This window comes from Mus caroli, chromosome 16 (assembly GCF_900094665.2).
Source record: "Mus caroli chromosome 16, CAROLI_EIJ_v1.1, whole genome shotgun sequence".
Lineage (NCBI taxonomy): Eukaryota > Metazoa > Chordata > Mammalia > Rodentia > Muridae > Mus > Mus caroli.
Window position 1 is genome coordinate 34182190 of NC_034585.1, and position 17751 is coordinate 34199940.

General features: G+C 35.9%; 1 protein-coding gene across 4 annotated transcripts in view; it reads right to left on the reverse strand.

Annotated features, from left to right (window-relative positions):
- Stxbp5l (syntaxin binding protein 5 like) overlaps positions 1-17751 on the reverse strand; it is a 140870-nt gene that overhangs the window by 31403 nt on the left and 91716 nt on the right. The window contains exons 14-15 of one of the 4 annotated variants that reach the window (XM_029470547.1): positions 6968-7060; positions 2078-2128 (exon numbers count right to left, since the gene is read on the reverse strand). The exons of 2 other annotated variants lie outside the window; for them this stretch is intronic. In XM_029470547.1, the coding sequence (XP_029326407.1) occupies positions 2078-2128; positions 6968-7060 (144 nt within the window). The remainder of the gene's footprint in view (positions 1-2077; positions 2129-6967; positions 7061-17751) is intronic. One more of the 4 variants, XM_029470548.1, reaches the window with a different exon arrangement.

The following is a 17751-nucleotide window of genomic DNA, read 5'->3' on the forward strand; positions in this document are numbered from 1 at the left end:
AAAGAGGACCCCATCAATGGGACAAAATGGCAGCCTACAGAATGGGAAAAGAACTTCACCAAATCTACATCTGACAGAGGACTAATATCCAAAATACTTATAGAACTCAAGAAATTAGACACCAACAAATCAAATAACCCAATTAAAAATGGGGTACAGAGCTAAACAGAAAGTTCTCAACAGAGGATCTCTAATGGCCAAGAAGCACTTGAAGAAATGTTCATCATTCTTAGTCATCAGGAAGATGCAAATCAAAACGACTCTGAAATTTCATTTTACACTTTGGTCCTGCTGTTATTTGATGTATCAGGTCAGGTTTGTACCCAGGATGGGTGGGCTCCCCCTTCACTGAGGAAAAGGGTGAAGGGGAGTGAGGGGAGTGGTTTTTGAGCCTTGGGATAGGAGAAGAGGATGAAGGGGGCCTGTGATCCGGATGTAAAATGAATGAGTGAATAGATAGATAGATAGATAGATAGATAGATAGATAGATAGATAGGTAGATAGATACATGAATGAAAGAAATCTATCTAGAAATTCTCTGCCTTTGAAGTCATAAGTCACACTGTCAATGAGACTGTACCTAGATGTCAATGCAAACTGAGGAGCAAATAATGAATTGGATTAATACCCACAAGACATTTTCACAGTTGAATAAAAACCACAAATGAATTATGCCTCACTGCCAATAGTAACAATCTTGTCCTTCTTGGAGAGAGGGAAATATAATTAGAGTAGTTGAAAAATTAATTTTCAACATCACAAAACTTGTGAAAAGTGAAATTAACCTAATTCTACTTCTTTCTACCTTTCATTTCTTTTTTATTAATTTTAGTGTGTATGCAGTATAGTTGTGTGTGTAGGTATTTATTCTTTGAAAAAATTCATAGTATTGACAAGCCTATAGCCATATTGATCAAAAGAAAGAGAAAGCCAATCCAAATGATAAAATGAGAGATGAAAAGGGATACGATGAGGAAATTCAGAGAACCATAAGGGCATCCTTTAAAAGTCTGTATTCCACCAATTTGGAAGACCTAAAAGAAATGGATGATATGATCTACTGAAGCTAAATCAACATGAAATAATTTAAACAGACATGTTTCCCCCACTGAGAGAGACAGAACTGGAAATCTGCCAGATAAACAGAAACTCAAGGCCAGATAGATTTACTGCAGAATTCTTTCAGAGCATCAAATTGTCATGGATTTTACATTCTACTAGTTCACAGCAATAATCTTAGTTTATCCTTTCAGAAGAAGGAATTATAGGGATTGAGAACAATAATAGCAATCTTAAAGAGCTGAAAAAAACCCCCATATTATAGAACAGTTTTTTTATGCCTGAATGGTCCAAAGGTATCTATTTAACCATGACCTTCATCTGGTCTCATGCCAAAGCTTTGCATCAGAACAAAGGGAATATATAATATAGGTTATACAATGAAGTTTCAAATGCATAACCAAAAGTCTCATACTAGGATAAGCAGATACAAGTGCTGAAAGAAGTGTCAAGGTCTATCTGAGAAAGATTATCTCACTGTGAGATTTAATGTATAGCCTATGACCACTATAAAAAGCCAAGCACCTCAAATGAAATTATCTATAATGTTCAAAAACAAACAAACAAACAAAATAAAACAACAACAAAAACAGAGCCAGAACTCCACCTCATAGCAGACTTTTTTGGTTAAACAGTATTACTTGTAAACAATACTAACATACACAACAGGGAAACAAAATCCAGAAAAAATGCTCATTTACAAAACTGCAGTTATAAAGTCTATTTGTAACAAATGTTTTAAAACATATTTGTGATGGAAAAAAAAAAACCCAAGAAACTTCACATACCTTGGTGTGTAAAGTGTTATAAAATGTACTTTGTGAAATGATTACTAACAAACAAAATGTCAAATGCTGCCAACAGAACTCCATGGTAATTTTCAGGAAAGCCTTTTTTTGTGGAACGCTATTAAATATGGCTATCTAGGAAGCTTATGTCATTTATGGATTGGTTGGTAAAAATGTCCAGCCAAATGAATGTAAGAAAACTTAAAGTTGTTGGCTTTTTCCTACCGTACCAAGATCAGCCTTAAGATCTGTTGGCAGACTTAACTTTCTTGATCCTTTGACTGAAAAAACAGAAAAAGGAAAAAGGCAGTTGTTAATCATGTGAAATTAAAGAGGAGTGTGGAGGGCAGTACGTTTCACAGTATAGTCAGCAGCAGTCTTCTGAGAATTACACTTACTACACATTTATGGGAACAGAAGTATTGTCTCAATACTGGCTGCCATTTAGTAGCGAACTAATTAAAACAGAAACACCAAAAAAGCATTTGTTTCTAAAGTAAATAATTAAGAGAATATTTACATAGATTATTACATCAGGCGTGATAAACAATTTCTTAATGGAAAATTGCCAAAAATTACTTTCAGATATATTGAACAGGTAGCTATCACAAGGAATGTATAAACTTACATTGTGCATTACAATGATAAAAGTAAAAACACTAACCTTTAGAGCTAACTTGGTGTATAAATATCTAATTTAGCTAATTTTCAAATATTATGCAAATGTAATTGCCTGGTTACTAATATTAGTGTTATTTAATTTACTATGGGACAATATATTGATTATATCACTCATCATAGAATTTTATTCTTTTGATTTAAAAACTGTTAGTGTTGATCAGATCAGTTTAACTTTTAGCATTATTATGCATAGTGTAAGTTTCTCACGTCATCAGGCTTGACAGCAGTCATCTTTACTTACTAAGCCATCTTTTTGGCCTTTAAATATATTTTTCTTTTGTTTCGAAATACTGGTTTTCTTTCTTTCTTTCTTTCTTTCTTTCTTTCTTTCTTTCTTTCTTTCTTTCTTTCTTTCTTTCTTTCTTTTTTCTTTTTTTTGGTTTTTCGAGACAGGGTTTCTCTGTATAGCCCTGGCTGTCCTGGAACTCACTTTGTAGACCAGGCTGGCCTCTAACTCAGAAATCCACCTGCCTCTGCCTCTGCCTCCCAAGTGATGGGATTAAAGGCGTGCACCACCATGCCCAGCTTTCTTTTCTTTTATTTCAACAATATAAAGATGTAAGATCCATTCATATTTCACAAGTTACACAAACCTCAATATTATGGTTTGATTCAGTTGCTAAAGACCGCTGACTTTAATAAGACATTTTTATTACATAAGAGCAAATATAAACTCTGATAAAGTAAAAGCAGCAGGCAAAGATATTTGTGTATCAGTCTATAAAAACTGAGAAAATCAGATTTTAATAATTTGATATTAACAATTACCAGCATAAACAGAAAATGCTTTTTATATCAAACCATAACAAAAATCACATAATAATGTTGGGGTGATGCAGTTTATAAAAATATCTCTTACACTGCAATGACTGGACCTTTTGTTAGACCTCACATGCAAAGTTAATTATATACCTTAATGTTAGTTAAGATTTAAGATTACTACCCTACTGTGAACTCAGCCTGTTTGTTAACTTTCCATTAAGATAACAATGTAACAACCAATCTTACTTGCCTTGGATTTCTCATGTAATCAGCTTCTACAATCTAAGTTAATGTACAGCTGAAATCTTAAGTTCTGTGCTCTTCCATGCCCCAGACCCAGAATAATGCATGTATTTTATGATAACCATTTGCTGAAAACATCAAGTATAGGCTGAAGGCTATTATATAAAATAAATATCCACCAAAAGTGATGAAAGCAACATAAAGATATTGTTTGATAAATCCTTATGCTTATAGTATTGTTTTTTATCTTGGTCAGTTGAAGTCTATGACTTAATCCTTTGTAACATTCTCTTAGAAGTAGCTCTAAAGTATCCCCATTCCTTCCCCATGTGATGCTTTCTGTGTGTTTCAGTAAACAAGAAAGCAAAGCCTTTTGTTAGAGACAGACAGTCAGACAGACAGACAGACATAGATATAAGCAGACACAGATACAACAGAGGAACACACACAGGCACACAGAGGTGACAGACAGGGACACATTCAGACTAATAAGACACACAAGAGCATGGAAACACAGGAAGAGCGAAGGAAGAAGAGGATGCAAATCCAGGTTTGCTCTTGGCACCAAGGGGAAGTGCTTTCATTTCTGTTATTATTACTTTATTATTAATGCGTTCAAATTGACCACATAATAGTACTTCATAAGAGTTTATATCATAATTCAGACAAACTGAAGAGGTAAGGATTTCTATTCTGATTTTAAATAGGATCTTTAACATATCTACATCACCCCCTCTCTTCATATACATGATTATATGTGTATTATGTGACTATAAATATATTCCTACATGAACATATTTACATATTTGTGTACATATGTATACATATATATGTATATATTTAACCAGATTACAACAATTTTTTTTTAAAGGCCTATGATCCTTGCCAGACTTTAAAAGTCCTGATTTACAGAGCAGGAAAATTCTTACAAGGATAGGCCTCCTAGGAGAGCTGCAGCAACCCAGATTCACATTCTCTACATTCTTTTGTTTTGTTTGGCTTTGCTTGTTTTTCCTATAGGCAGGGTTTCCTTACATCGTGTAAACTGGCTTTAAACTCACGAAGCACTTGAGGATGACTTTGAACTATGATTCTTTTGTCTCTACCCCTGAGCATTAGGATTATCCACATACATCCCATGTCTTGGTTTGTTTGGTCCTGGAGGTAGGAACAAGGCTTCTGGGATAATTGACAAGCACTCTGCTAACTGACCACATCCCTAGCCCCGCCCCCATATCATTCTTTTATTCCTCAATTATTTTATTTATTTACATCCCAAATGTTGCCCCTCCCATCATTCTTATGGTACACTCACCCAGATATGATAGCATTCATGGTAAATGACTTTGACTTTCAGAGACACTCAGCGTTTGAATTCTCAGCACCTACTCAGTTTACCAGCTAACCTCTGTAGACTACTGCTTATCAGAAACCTAGGGCCATTCTTACAAAGCTTGCCCTCAATTGTGGTACCTAGGGAGGAAAAGGGTGACTAGATGATTGATTGATGAAGGAACTTCCCTAATAGCAATGCTACTAACGGGCCTCTGTTACTATGCATTCAATATTGTTCTTCAGCTTCCCTGTGAATTGACGACGATTTATCTGTCAAGGTATCTCAAACATTGGGCTGGGGATATATCTTAGGTTACCTAATGCAGGCACAGCAGATTAGAGAAGCATGTTCAAGTGTCGGAGAATAAGAGGCAGATAATATAAAAGTTATATTTGGAATGCTTATTGATACTCAGTGCCTGAGTTTTTCCCCAAGTGCACTTAGATCTGGCATGTAAGAGTAAGAATCAGTTACTCAAGAGGGGCAAACCGAGACAGCTGGTCAATGCCAGAGCAGAGTCCATTGGGTTTGAGTAAAATGAAATTTATGTAAGGTGACCAAACTCATGCAGCCCTCTAAATTTCTTCTTTTTATTGTTAATTAAGCTAAAGCATACATTCCACACTCATTGCATAATGTTAGTCAAAGAAAGAAGATGAAATAGAATCGTCATAGTGCCTGGTAGACTAGCACACAAGAGGACTGAAGGATTCTGGTTCAAAGAACACACAGAGCTGTTCAAGCTGATATCCTCACCCCCACACATAGTTCTGCCTTACTCCGTTCTTTCCATTTCATCTGTTTGGGTAATTCTCTGATATGCTGCAACAACTGCTACAGAGCTTCCTTCTCAAGAATAAACTCTTAATAAAAATATGTATTAGTGGTCTGAGTTTGAAACAATGTTACACTTGTAACATTCCACACACCAGATTCCAAAATATTGGAAGGGACTTAGGTTAACAGAAATTTGCATTTTAAGGTGTTTTATAAACAACATTGAAGTCCAAATGCTGTCGGATGACAGTTTGAGAAACAATATTACAAACCCTTTCTGAGTAATGACCAGCCCGCAGGTCTTTTTTCAGAGAAAACTTCCATGAGAAACATTATCTGTAATGCATTTCAGTTTCCCATGTAAGACAAGCTACAAATCTGGTTATATCTATTTTTTAATGAATGACTTTGTTTTCTTAAAGATTTATTTATTTATTTATTTAATGTATATGAGCACACTGTTGCTGTCTTCAGATATACCAGAAGAGGGCATTAGATACCATTACAGATGGTTGTGAGCCAGCATGGGGTTTCTGGGAATTGAACTCAGGACCCCCGGAAGAGTGGTCAGTGATGTTAACCACTGAGCCATCTCGCTAGCCTCTGAATAACTTTCTTAAAGGTACACAGCCTTGTGTTTAAGTTTGGGTCCCAATAAACAGTTTCAGGTTTTAAGGCCTCTGTATAGTATTGTGATGATAAAACCTGTAACGAATAATTCTTCAGAAAAACTTTCTGAAATGGCAATTCTTTGCTAGAGTTACAGTGATGATCAATGGTTGTTGCTGGTTACAGAAATTAATTCACTGAATTATACAGGCTAATGTTAACTCTATAATAAAATCTCAGTTGGTGGGCATTGACATTTCCTCTGAATTTCCTGTTTGTTTTGTCCTACTTTCTCATAGGCTTTATGAAGTTATTCCGCTATATGATTTTTTTTAATATCAAAATTCTATGTAATCTAAAAATGCCTTATGAATCCCTATTTTATAATGTGACATAACTATCTCTTGTTTGAATACATACTTCCAGCAACATGCCTTTTATTTGCCATTATTTGACCTGTGTTTTTAGTACAAGTGAGAAATTACACTTCTCTCAGGTGACTGGGGGTAGGACTGCATATTAGTACCTATCTACTCCTCTTGGAAGATGAGCTTATACAGGACACAAGTTACACAACACTCTGAATGCAAAGGGGTTTCATAGCTTTAGAAAGTATTGATTTAAAAATATTTTTAGTATAATCTTAAACTGTGGAGCAAATTGGGAAGAAATGAGTATTTTGTTTGTTCATAGAAAAGATTTTCACCTTCACCTGGCAAGTGGTGCACTTGACTCCTCTGTTTCACAGCGGGCATTTCATTCCTATAAAAGCCTGGTGCTGCCTCAGGAGTTCGGGTGGCAAGTCCTAAAGGAAGGGAATACAAGACTATTGGCATAGAATTTCTCAGCCCGACTGAAGTAAGAATATATCTTAAAGGCCAATTTCCTAATTACTACACAGGAGGCCTGTGTTGATCTGTGCTGGGCTGTGTGTGCACGTGCATGTGGAGATCAGAGATAGATGTCCAGTATCTTCCTTGATCACTTTGCATCCTCCATATTGAGGCAGGGCTTCTCATTCAAATCCAGAGCTTGCTGATGTAGCTACTCTAGCTAGCCAGCTTGTTCCAGGGATCCTCTATCTCTGCTTCTCAAGGGCTAGGATTACAAGTAGACTGCCACATTACCTCACATTTATGTGGGTGCTGGGGAGTTGACCTACAGTATCCACTCACAATTATATGACAAGTATGTTACTCATGGAGCTATCTCCTCAGCCCTATTTTGTGCCTTTATTTAACACATTATATCACTATCTCTATATCTGTATCTAAGATATTAATTTCATTGATAAAGATATTGATTGGTCTTACCCCCTTATGCTCTTGCCTCTCTCTTGCCTCTTGCCCCCTTACTCCCAATTCCCTTCCTCCCTTCTTCGTGGCCATGGCCTGCCCCCCTTTCTCTACTCTCTCCTTCTTGCTGCCTTTCTCTGCATCTGCTACCCTTTTAACTCCCCTCCCATGCCCTGAATAAACTCTATTCTATACTAAAAAAAGATATATATTTATCTGATATATATCTGACATATATATATATATATATATATACACACACACACATATATATACACATATATATGTCTGTGTGTGTATGTGTGTGTATGTGTATCTATGTGAGTGTCTGTGTGTGTGTGTGTGTATGTAATAATCAAAGAATCACTTGGGGTTTTGTTGTTGTTGTTTGGTTTTGTTCTTGTTTTTGAGATGCGGGTCTCATGTAGTCCAGGCTGGCTCAAACTTCTGATCCTGAGGATAGTTTTAAACTACTTTTCTTTTTTTTAAAAAAAGACCTATTTATTATTATAAATAGATACACTGTAGCTATATATTATTAACTCTACTTTGCTCTCTAAATATAAATATATAGAGAGTTTCTATGTAGATGCAGCAGGATATTAGATGCACACAAGCTAGGCTACTGATTTTAGATCAAGAATTAGAAAAACAGAGTTGGTTCTTGTTTTTGAATATTTTTATGACACCACCTTTATGACATTTTAATAAAGATATATTTAATAAAAATAAATATCAGTCATCCTGGTGTTTGTGGACTTGGTTACTTAATACGGTTTTTGTAGACTATGGGAAATATGAATTATAGGGTTGACTGTAATAACAGAAATAGAAGGAGTCTTGGGACCTGATGGAAGCATAGAAGAAGATGCACTCCCAGGCAAAGGATTTGAAAAAGGCTTATGGTCTTGGGAAGATATAACCCTATAATTAAAGATTTGTTGAGTTTAGAACTCTTTGTTGGAAAAACGTACAACTTTCTTTAGAAAATTACACTTCTCTCAGGTGACTGGGGGTAGGACTGCATATTAGTACCTATCTACCCCTCTTGGAAGATGAGCTTATACAGGACACAAGTTACACAACACTCTGAATGCAAAGGGGTTTCATAGCTTTAGAAAATATTGATTTAAAAATATTTTTAGTATAATTATTTCTGAAAGTAGACTACTGTTTCCTTTGTGATTATTAGTTTACTTTCTGTTCTTAATTTTTCTTCAGTGGATAGTATAATGTCTTACTGTGGAAACTGAAAATTCTAGTTGAATAGTTTAGTAAATGAAAAACCAATATAAAAAACATATTATTTTGAATAGTGAGAATCAAATTCCAGTTGGCTCACTGGATTCTGTTGCTCCCAATCTACACTCTATTCTCTTTCATTACCTCAAGTAAATACTTGATAGCCTGTACTTTTATCTGTTATTTGTAGTATATTAAAGTATAAGAGACTTTGAGAACACAGAAAATCTATAAAGTAATTACTGTTTTCCCTAAGTGCTAGATTACCTTATTACAATAGACTTACAGTGACTATTAACACTTGATTTTAGTGAATTTAATGGGGGGAGGGAACGGTCTAAGATCTTTTGTGGAGAATTACTACTGAAGAAATATCTTTAAACTTTTTCACAGCAAAATAATATGTCTACCCCATTTAGGAAGATACACTTAACTGTCAATTTTAGTCTTAAAGTGATAAGTGAATTCCATTATAATATGATTTTATCTCCAAGAAACAAAACATGCAGGTAGTCAAAACTGTCCTGTTTTGCAGAAATCTACTCGATCACACGTAAGCCTCTTGAGCTGCCTTCAGAGAAGAAGAGCAGTTTTGTTTCCAGTTATGAGCATTTTAGCCTTATTCTTTTTTTTATTAGGTATTTATTTCATTTACATTTCCAATGCTATCCCAAAAGTCCCCCACACGCTCTTGAGATTAGAAACAAAGAAGCTGCTAACATCACATCTATGCAATATTATATGGAGGCCTTAGACAACATTTTTCTTTAGAAGAAGAAATAGAAATGCCCTTTTCACTGGGAATATAATTAAATATGTAGACAACCCGAAATAATTTATAAACTATTAGAATTTATAAATTTAATGAGTTTGCTGGGTGCAAGTACAATTTGTAAATATTAATTATGTTTTAACATTCTATCCACAAGTGACTAGAAAATTAAATCACATTTATAATGAATGAAAAATAAAAGCAAAAGAATAAGTCTAATGTAAGATGAACATGATCTCTGCAATGAAAATTAAAAATCACTACTGAGATAAAGAACACATATAAATGTGTAATACACAGGGGACATTCAATATTGTTAAACATGTGAATTATACATAATTGATCTATAAGTAAAATTGTAATAACAATATAAACATGCTTATATGCAAATTAATAAATTATTCATAAAAGTTAAAAAAACTAGAATGTATAAAACACTCTTGGAAAAGGACCAAAAATTTGGAGAAACTACAATGTCTTCAATATTTAATAAGGCTATATTAATTGAAACAGTATGATCTGAGTAAGTAGTATACATTCTGTTGTGAATAGAAGATAAAGCTCTCCCTTCCAACACATGCACACATGCACACACCCATGGTGAAGCCCACTGATTAATAGTGAAGGAAAGGGTAATCTCCACATAACTAGCACTTATCATTTGGATAGCTAAACAGCTGCTTCCTCATATTATACATAGAATAAATTCCAACTGGAAGGTAAATGTGAAATATAAAACAGTACGTTTCTATAGGATAGTATTAAAAATAGCTTCATGATCATAGTGGATAAGACTTTTCTTTAAACAAAAGGGCATAAAGCATTTCATTAAAATAAAAACATTGTCAAATTGAAATACATTAGAACTAGCTCTGACTTTAAGAAAGTAAAGAGAAAGCCACAGAGACGGTGCAAAATATTTAGTAGCATATACATGTAGCCGAAGACTTCTAACACACACACGCACACGCACACACACATACCTCTATAAATAAGAAATGAATAAAGAGAAGTTGGTGACCCAATCATAATGAGGAAAAGAATTTAACGTCTTATAAAATAAGATAAATGTAGTACATATAGAACTTTTCAAAATCATTAGACATTAGAGATGTGCAATCCACCTTAATTCTACAATGAGATTATACTACAAAATGAATATAATTTTTAATATTAAGGGCTCTAACATTGAATATCAGGAAGTATATGAAAGAAATGAACCTCCTGAACACTTTAAATGGAAATAAATTGGTAAGCTACCTTAGAAAACTCTAGTAGTATATTTGCTAACTACTCACATTTGTGTGTGTGACATTTCTCTTTTAGAAATATATGTAACAGAAATGAGTTGATATTTTAATTAAAAATGTAGAAGATTCCCATATTTGCCTCATTTATAAAAGCCCCAAACCACTAAATGTTTCACAACATTAAATTGAGGGATATTCACATATGAGATATTACACAATAGAAACCATGCTGCAACAAGGATGGATAGGATACACATGCATAGAGAGAGGGAGAGAGAAAGAGAGAGATAGACAGAGACATAGACAGAAACAGAGGGAACAGAAAAATAAACACTATATTCTTTCAATCATATGAAAGTGCCACAACCTTGATTTTTGGTAATAAATATATGAAAAGGATAGATAAGAGAATAGCAGGTGATGTTGTAGAAGTCAGAGGTCCTGCAGGAGGTTCTGTATACTTTCTCTGTTTTGAACTGTGCTTTTTTTTTTTTACAAGATCTATCTATTTGTTAAATAAATCTGTCTGAAACTTTAAGATATATGCACTGTGAAGCTTACATACTATAATCAAAAAAATTTTAAGGAGAAGAGTTAGGGTTAAAAGTATTCCAAATTATTAGAAATTAGAAAAACTTGAATGTTGATATTGATAATACAGTTAAAACTCGGGCAAAGAACATAATATGAGTGGTGAAAGTTGCACTTTAAATGTGAATATACTTTCCAAATATCAGCATTTAAAACATGACATATTAAGTTATACTATGTAAGAAAGAAATAGTAAGTAATTTTCTGAGAACTAAAAACACAGCAGATAGGAAGAAAAGCAACAAATATGTTGTCAAACAGTATTTTAATTTACTTAGTTTCAGTTCTTGGCAGGTCAAGTAAGCAGAATGTAAAGAACACAAGGAAAAAAAGTAACACAATGGAACAAACTCACTTCAAATACTCTTGGGGCAAAAACAAGGAAAAAAATCCCCACTCTACTCAGGGAAGCAGATAGAAGATTCTCTTGTTCTTTATCTCCTCCAAATCCAACCCTGCAGTCTTATCCCCAGCTCTCTAGCAGACCACACGCTGCTGCCTCCCCCTCTGTCCCCATCTCTAGTGGATCACAATGGTCTTTTCCCCAACTTCTGTCTCCAGACTCGTTGCTTTATCCTAGCCCTCAACTCCAGCAGGCATTCACTAGGAACCCTCAGGCTACTCAGCCAGGTAGTCTGATTGCAGATCTTCACCTCCTTCAGCTCCTTCAAAACCAACTCTACATTATTATTATTATTACTACTTTTACTTTTTACAGTCAAGGAATTTCCCCTTCCCAGTCCCCCCTCCCACAGTTCCTTATCCCATTCTTTCACCCCCTCTCTCCAAGAGGATGTCTCCCGCTACCCGCCAGGCCTCCCACTCCCTGGAGCCTCAAGTCTCTTGAGAGTTAGGCCCCTCTCCTACTGAGGCCAGGCCAGGCAGTCCTCTGATGTATATGTATTGGGGTCTTGGACCAGCTAGTATATACTGCCTGGTTTGTGGCTCAGTGGTCTGGGTTAGTTGAGACTGCTGGTCTTCCTATGGGGTTTCCCTCCTCCTCAGCTCCTTCCAGCCTTTCCCCAATTCAACCACAGTACAATGGTTGAGTGTATTATCTGCATCTGTCTCAGGTATCTGCTTGTTGGGTCTCTCAGAGGGCAGCTATGCTAGGCTCTTGTCTGTAAGCACACCATATCATTAGTAATAGTGTCAGGCCTTGGAGCCTCCCCTTGAGATGGATCCCAAGTCAGGTTAGTCACTGGACCTCCTTTCCCTCAGTCTCTTCTCCATTTAGACAGGAACAATTGTGGGTCAGAATTTTTTACTCTCTTAATCCTAGTTCGGTAGCACACCACCTACTGTAGCCTTCCTTTATCCCCAACCCCATCTCCAGTGGATCACACAGATCTACTCTTCCAAAATACCTTCTCCTGACTCATTGCTTTAATCCACCCCCCTATTCCAGCAGGCACTATCTGGGAACGCAAAGGCCACTTCTCCTATTCAACAGAATAACAGATATTTTTACTTCTCCCTTCATTCCTCCAAATCCAATCCTTCAATCTCATTTCCAGCTCTGTATCAGACCACCAGCTGTCAAGTCTCTTCCCATTCTGTCCCCATTTCCAGGGGTCTAAGCAGATCCTGGTGGAACATCCTACTCTCCTCCTTCCTTTGGATCCCCTCAGCTTCCCTCCTAGCCCAACTGCATTCCTAAGTGTCAGGTCCCAATACGTAGAAACACATTTTTACTTGGAATCCCCAGTGGCTATACCTAGCAGGATCCCATAAAATTTCCAACCAGGAAATACATAGTTCGTGGTGATCTGATAAGATGCATGGGATTATTTCAATCTTCTTGTATCTGCTGAGGCTTGTTTTATGACTGATTATATGGTCAATTTTGGAGAAGGTACCATGAGGTGCTGAGAAAAAGTTTTTTTTTTTTTTTTTTTTTGTCTTTGGGTGAAATGTTCTGTTTATATCTATTAAATCTATTTAGTTCATAGTCTCTATTAGTTTTACTGTGTCTCTGTTAAGTTTCTGTTTCAATGACTTGTCCATTGGTGAGAGTGGGGTGTTGAAATCTCCCACTATTATTGGCTGGGGCTCAGTGTGTGTTTTGACCTTTAGTAAAGTTTCTTTTATGAATGTGGGTGCCCTTGCATTTGGGGGCATAGATGTTCAGAATTTAGAATTTCTCTTGGTGGATTTTTCCTTTGATGAATATGAAGTGCCTTTCCACATCTCACTTGATAACTTTTGATTGAGAGTCGATTTTATTAGATATTAGGACACCAATTCTTGCTTGTTTCTTGGACTGTTTGCTTGGAATACATTTTTCAAGCCTTTAACGCTGAGGTAGCATCTCTGTGTTATTGAGGTGTGTTCCTTATAAGCAGCAAAATGCTGGACCCTGTTTGCATATTCAGTTTGTTAGCTTATGTCTTTTTATTGGGAATTCAGTCCATTGATATTGAGAGATATTAAAGAAAGACGATTGTTAGTTCATATTATGTTGGCTGTTTTAGGTATCATTATATGTATGTGATTACTCTTTTTGGTTTTGTTGTAAGATGATTAATACGTAGCCTCTACATCCTCCTAAGAACCAGAGAGGACAATAGAAACCAAGGAATGATACACCCACAGAACAAAGACAAGACCAGGACCCAGAATTACAATTTTCCCAAACCTAGATGCTTCGTCGTCAGCATAAAAACAATCAATTGTAGCCAGAACAGTATGTCTCCACTAGAGCCCAACAACACTACTACAGCAGACACTGAGTAATTCAACATAGCTGAGGCACAAGAAAAAGACCTAAGCTAGCCTGTGTAAATATGATAAAGGTACTTTAAGAGAAAATGAATAAATGCCTTTTAAAAAAATCTATGAAAACATAAATGGTGGGAAGACATGAATAAAACATTTCAAAATTTGAAGGTGGAAATGCAATTAAACAAACAAACTGAGGGAAATCTGGAAATGAAAACTTTAGGAATTTGAACAGTAACCTCAGAGGCAAGCTTTACTAACAGTATAAAAGGGATGGGAGAGAATCTCACCCACTAAAGACACAGTGGGAGAAATGTATAGGTCAGTCAAAGAAAATGTTAAATCTAAAAACTCCTGGTATGAAACATCCAGGAAATTTGGGACACTAGGAAAAGACTAAATATAAGAGTAATAAGAATAGAAGAATGAAAAGAAAAATTAAAAATTAATAAAAATTAAAAATAAAAAGAAGAAGAAGAAATCCTGGTCAAAGGCACCAAAAATATTTTCAACAAAATCATAGAAGGAAATTTCCCTAACCTAAAAAAAGGAGATACCTATCAAGATACAAGAAGCATACTGAACACAAAATAGACTGGACCAGAAGAGAAAGTCCCCCTGGCACATAATCAAAACACTAAACATACAGAACAAAGAACAAATATTAAAAGTTTCAAGGAAAAAAAAAACAAGTAATATATGAAGACAGTTGCATTTGATTAACACCAGTGAAGACTCTAAAAGCCAGAAGGGCATAGACAGTTGTTTCAGAAACTCTAAGAGACTACAGATCACAGCTCAGATTACTATACCTAGTAAAACATTCAGTCAGAATAGATAGAGAAAATAAGACCTTTCATGATAACCCAAATTACACACACACACACACACACACACACACACACACACATACACACACACACACAAATCTAGGCCTAAAAGAAGGACTAGAAGGAAAATTCCAATTTTAAAAAAGTTAACCAAGCCTAGGAAAGCATAAGGAATATATTATCCAAACTAGCAAATTAAAGGAGGGGAAACACCACTGCACACACATCCTAACCCATCTCTATCTGAGACCACTGTGGACTAAAGCTGAATATCAACAACAGCAGAAAGAATGGAAAGCTTGCAAAGTCGTGGAAACTGAACTTTCTACTAAAATTCAATGAAAATAAACACATAACAAAATGTGTTGGACAAAATAAATGAGATGCTAAGAAGAAAGTTCATAGCACTAAGTGCTTATATAAGAAAACCGGAGCGCCCACATACTAACAACGTAACAGAATACCTGAAGGCTATCAAACAAAAAAAAAATAAGCAAGATACCCAAGAGGAATACAGGTGAGAAATATTCAAACTCAAGGCTGAATTAAATAAAAATTAACAACAACCAAACAATACAAAGAATCAATGAAACAAAGAACTGGTTCCTTGAGAAAATCAATAATATTGACAAACCCTAATCCAAATTAACAAAAAGGCAGAGAGAGAATATCCAACTAACAAAAATTAGAAATGGAGAGAGGCCATAAGGACAGACATAGAGATCTTCCCTGCTCTCTGAGCCCTCTGGCCCAGGCAAGCTGCCCTAAGCAGTCTGCTAGCCCAGGGAGATCTCCATTTTCCTGCCACCTCTCAGTCCGCCTTCATCAGACCTGGGGCTCCTAAACCATACAGACCTGCAGGCCCAGAACCATACAGCGCAAGGATACCCATCAGAGGACTGCCACACCAGGACCATCAAGTTTCACCCCCTTCCCAATAACTACTACAACAGGAACAACCAGGGACCAAAACCATCCAGATTGCTAAAGGCCCTGGAAAGAACACAATCAATAGCTGGGAAATATAACACATCCAAAGCACAGCTTCTCCACTACAGCAAGTCCTGGATATCCTAACACAACGGAAACACAAGAAAATGACCAATCTTATAAAGATGATAAAGGTCTTTAAAAAGGAAATGAATAAATCTCATAAAGAAACAGTAAAATACAATCAGATAGAGGTCTTTAAAGAGGAAGCAAATAAATCCCTTAAGACATACAGAAAAGTACAATTAAACAGGCGAAGGAAATGAATAAAACTGTGTAAGACCTGAAAGTAGACACTGAAGCAATAAAGAAAACACAAGTGAGGAAATCTTGGAGATGGAAATCCTAAGGAAGAGGACAGGAACAACAGATGTGAGCATCACCAACAGAATACAGGAGCTGGAAGAGAGACTCTCAGATGCTGGAGATATAATGAAAGAAACTGATATATCTGTCAAAGAAAATATTAAGTCTAAAAAAATTCCTAACCCAAAACATACAGGAAATCTTGGAAATCATGAAAAGACCTAACTTAAAGATAATAGGAATAGAAGGCGAAGAATTCCAGCTCCAAGGCCCAGAAAATATTCTCAACAAAATCATAGAAGAATAGATTCCCAACATAAAGAGATGCATATAAACATACAAGAAGCTAATAGAACATCAATCAGACTGGATCACAAAAGAAAATCCTCCTGCCATATAATAACCAAAACACAAAATCTACATAACAAAGAAAAACTATTAAAAAGCAGCAAGGGGAAAAGGGCAGGTAACATACAAAGGGTGACCTATCAGAATTACAGGAGACTTCTCAACAGAGACTCTAAAAGCAAGAAGAACCTGGACAGATATCTTGCAACCTCTTAAAATACTACAGGTGCCAAACTAGACTACTATACTCAGTAAAACTCCCATTTACTGTAGACAGAGAAAAAAAGATACTTCAAGACAAAGCCAAATTCAAACAGTATCTAGCCACAAGTCCAGCCATATAGGAAATACTAGAAGGAAAACTCTAACCCAAGAATGTTATCTAAGAAAACACAGGAAATAAGTAATTCCATATCAGCAAATACAAGGAAAGAGTACACATGTACACACACAAACACACACACACACACACACACACACACACACACACACACACTAACACCACCAATATCAAAATAACAGGAAATAACAATCACTGGTCATTAATATCTCTCAACATCAATACACTCAATTTTCCAATGAAAAGACATAGGATAGTAGAGTGGATGTGAAAACAGGATCCACTTTTTTGCTGCATATAAGAAACAAACCTCAGCAATAAAGATAGACATTACTTTTAATTTTAATTTTAATTCATGGACCCTTGGGGCTCTCAGAGTCCGAACTACCAACCAAAAAACATATATGGGCTGGACCTAGGTCTCTCCTGATGTGCAGCTTGGTCTTCATGTGTGACCCAAACAACTAGAGTGGGGGCTATCTCAAAAGCTGTTGCCTGTCTGTGAGATATGTTCTTCAAGCTGGGATGCCTTGCCTGGCCTCAGTGGAAGAAGAAGCACGTAGCCTTGCAGAGACTTGAACTGCCAGGGAGGGAGGATACCCAGGGGTCCCCCACTAGCTCAGAGGAGAAGGAAAGGAGGATGGAGAAGGGATTTTTGGGAGGGGGAAAGTGAGCAGGATGTAAAGTGACTAAGTAAAAATATTTTTTAAAAAAGCAGACATTTAGGATATCCAAATAATCATAAGGAAATCCTTTAAAAACCTTACTCCTCTAATTTGGAAATTTTAAATGAAATATAAATCTTTTGACA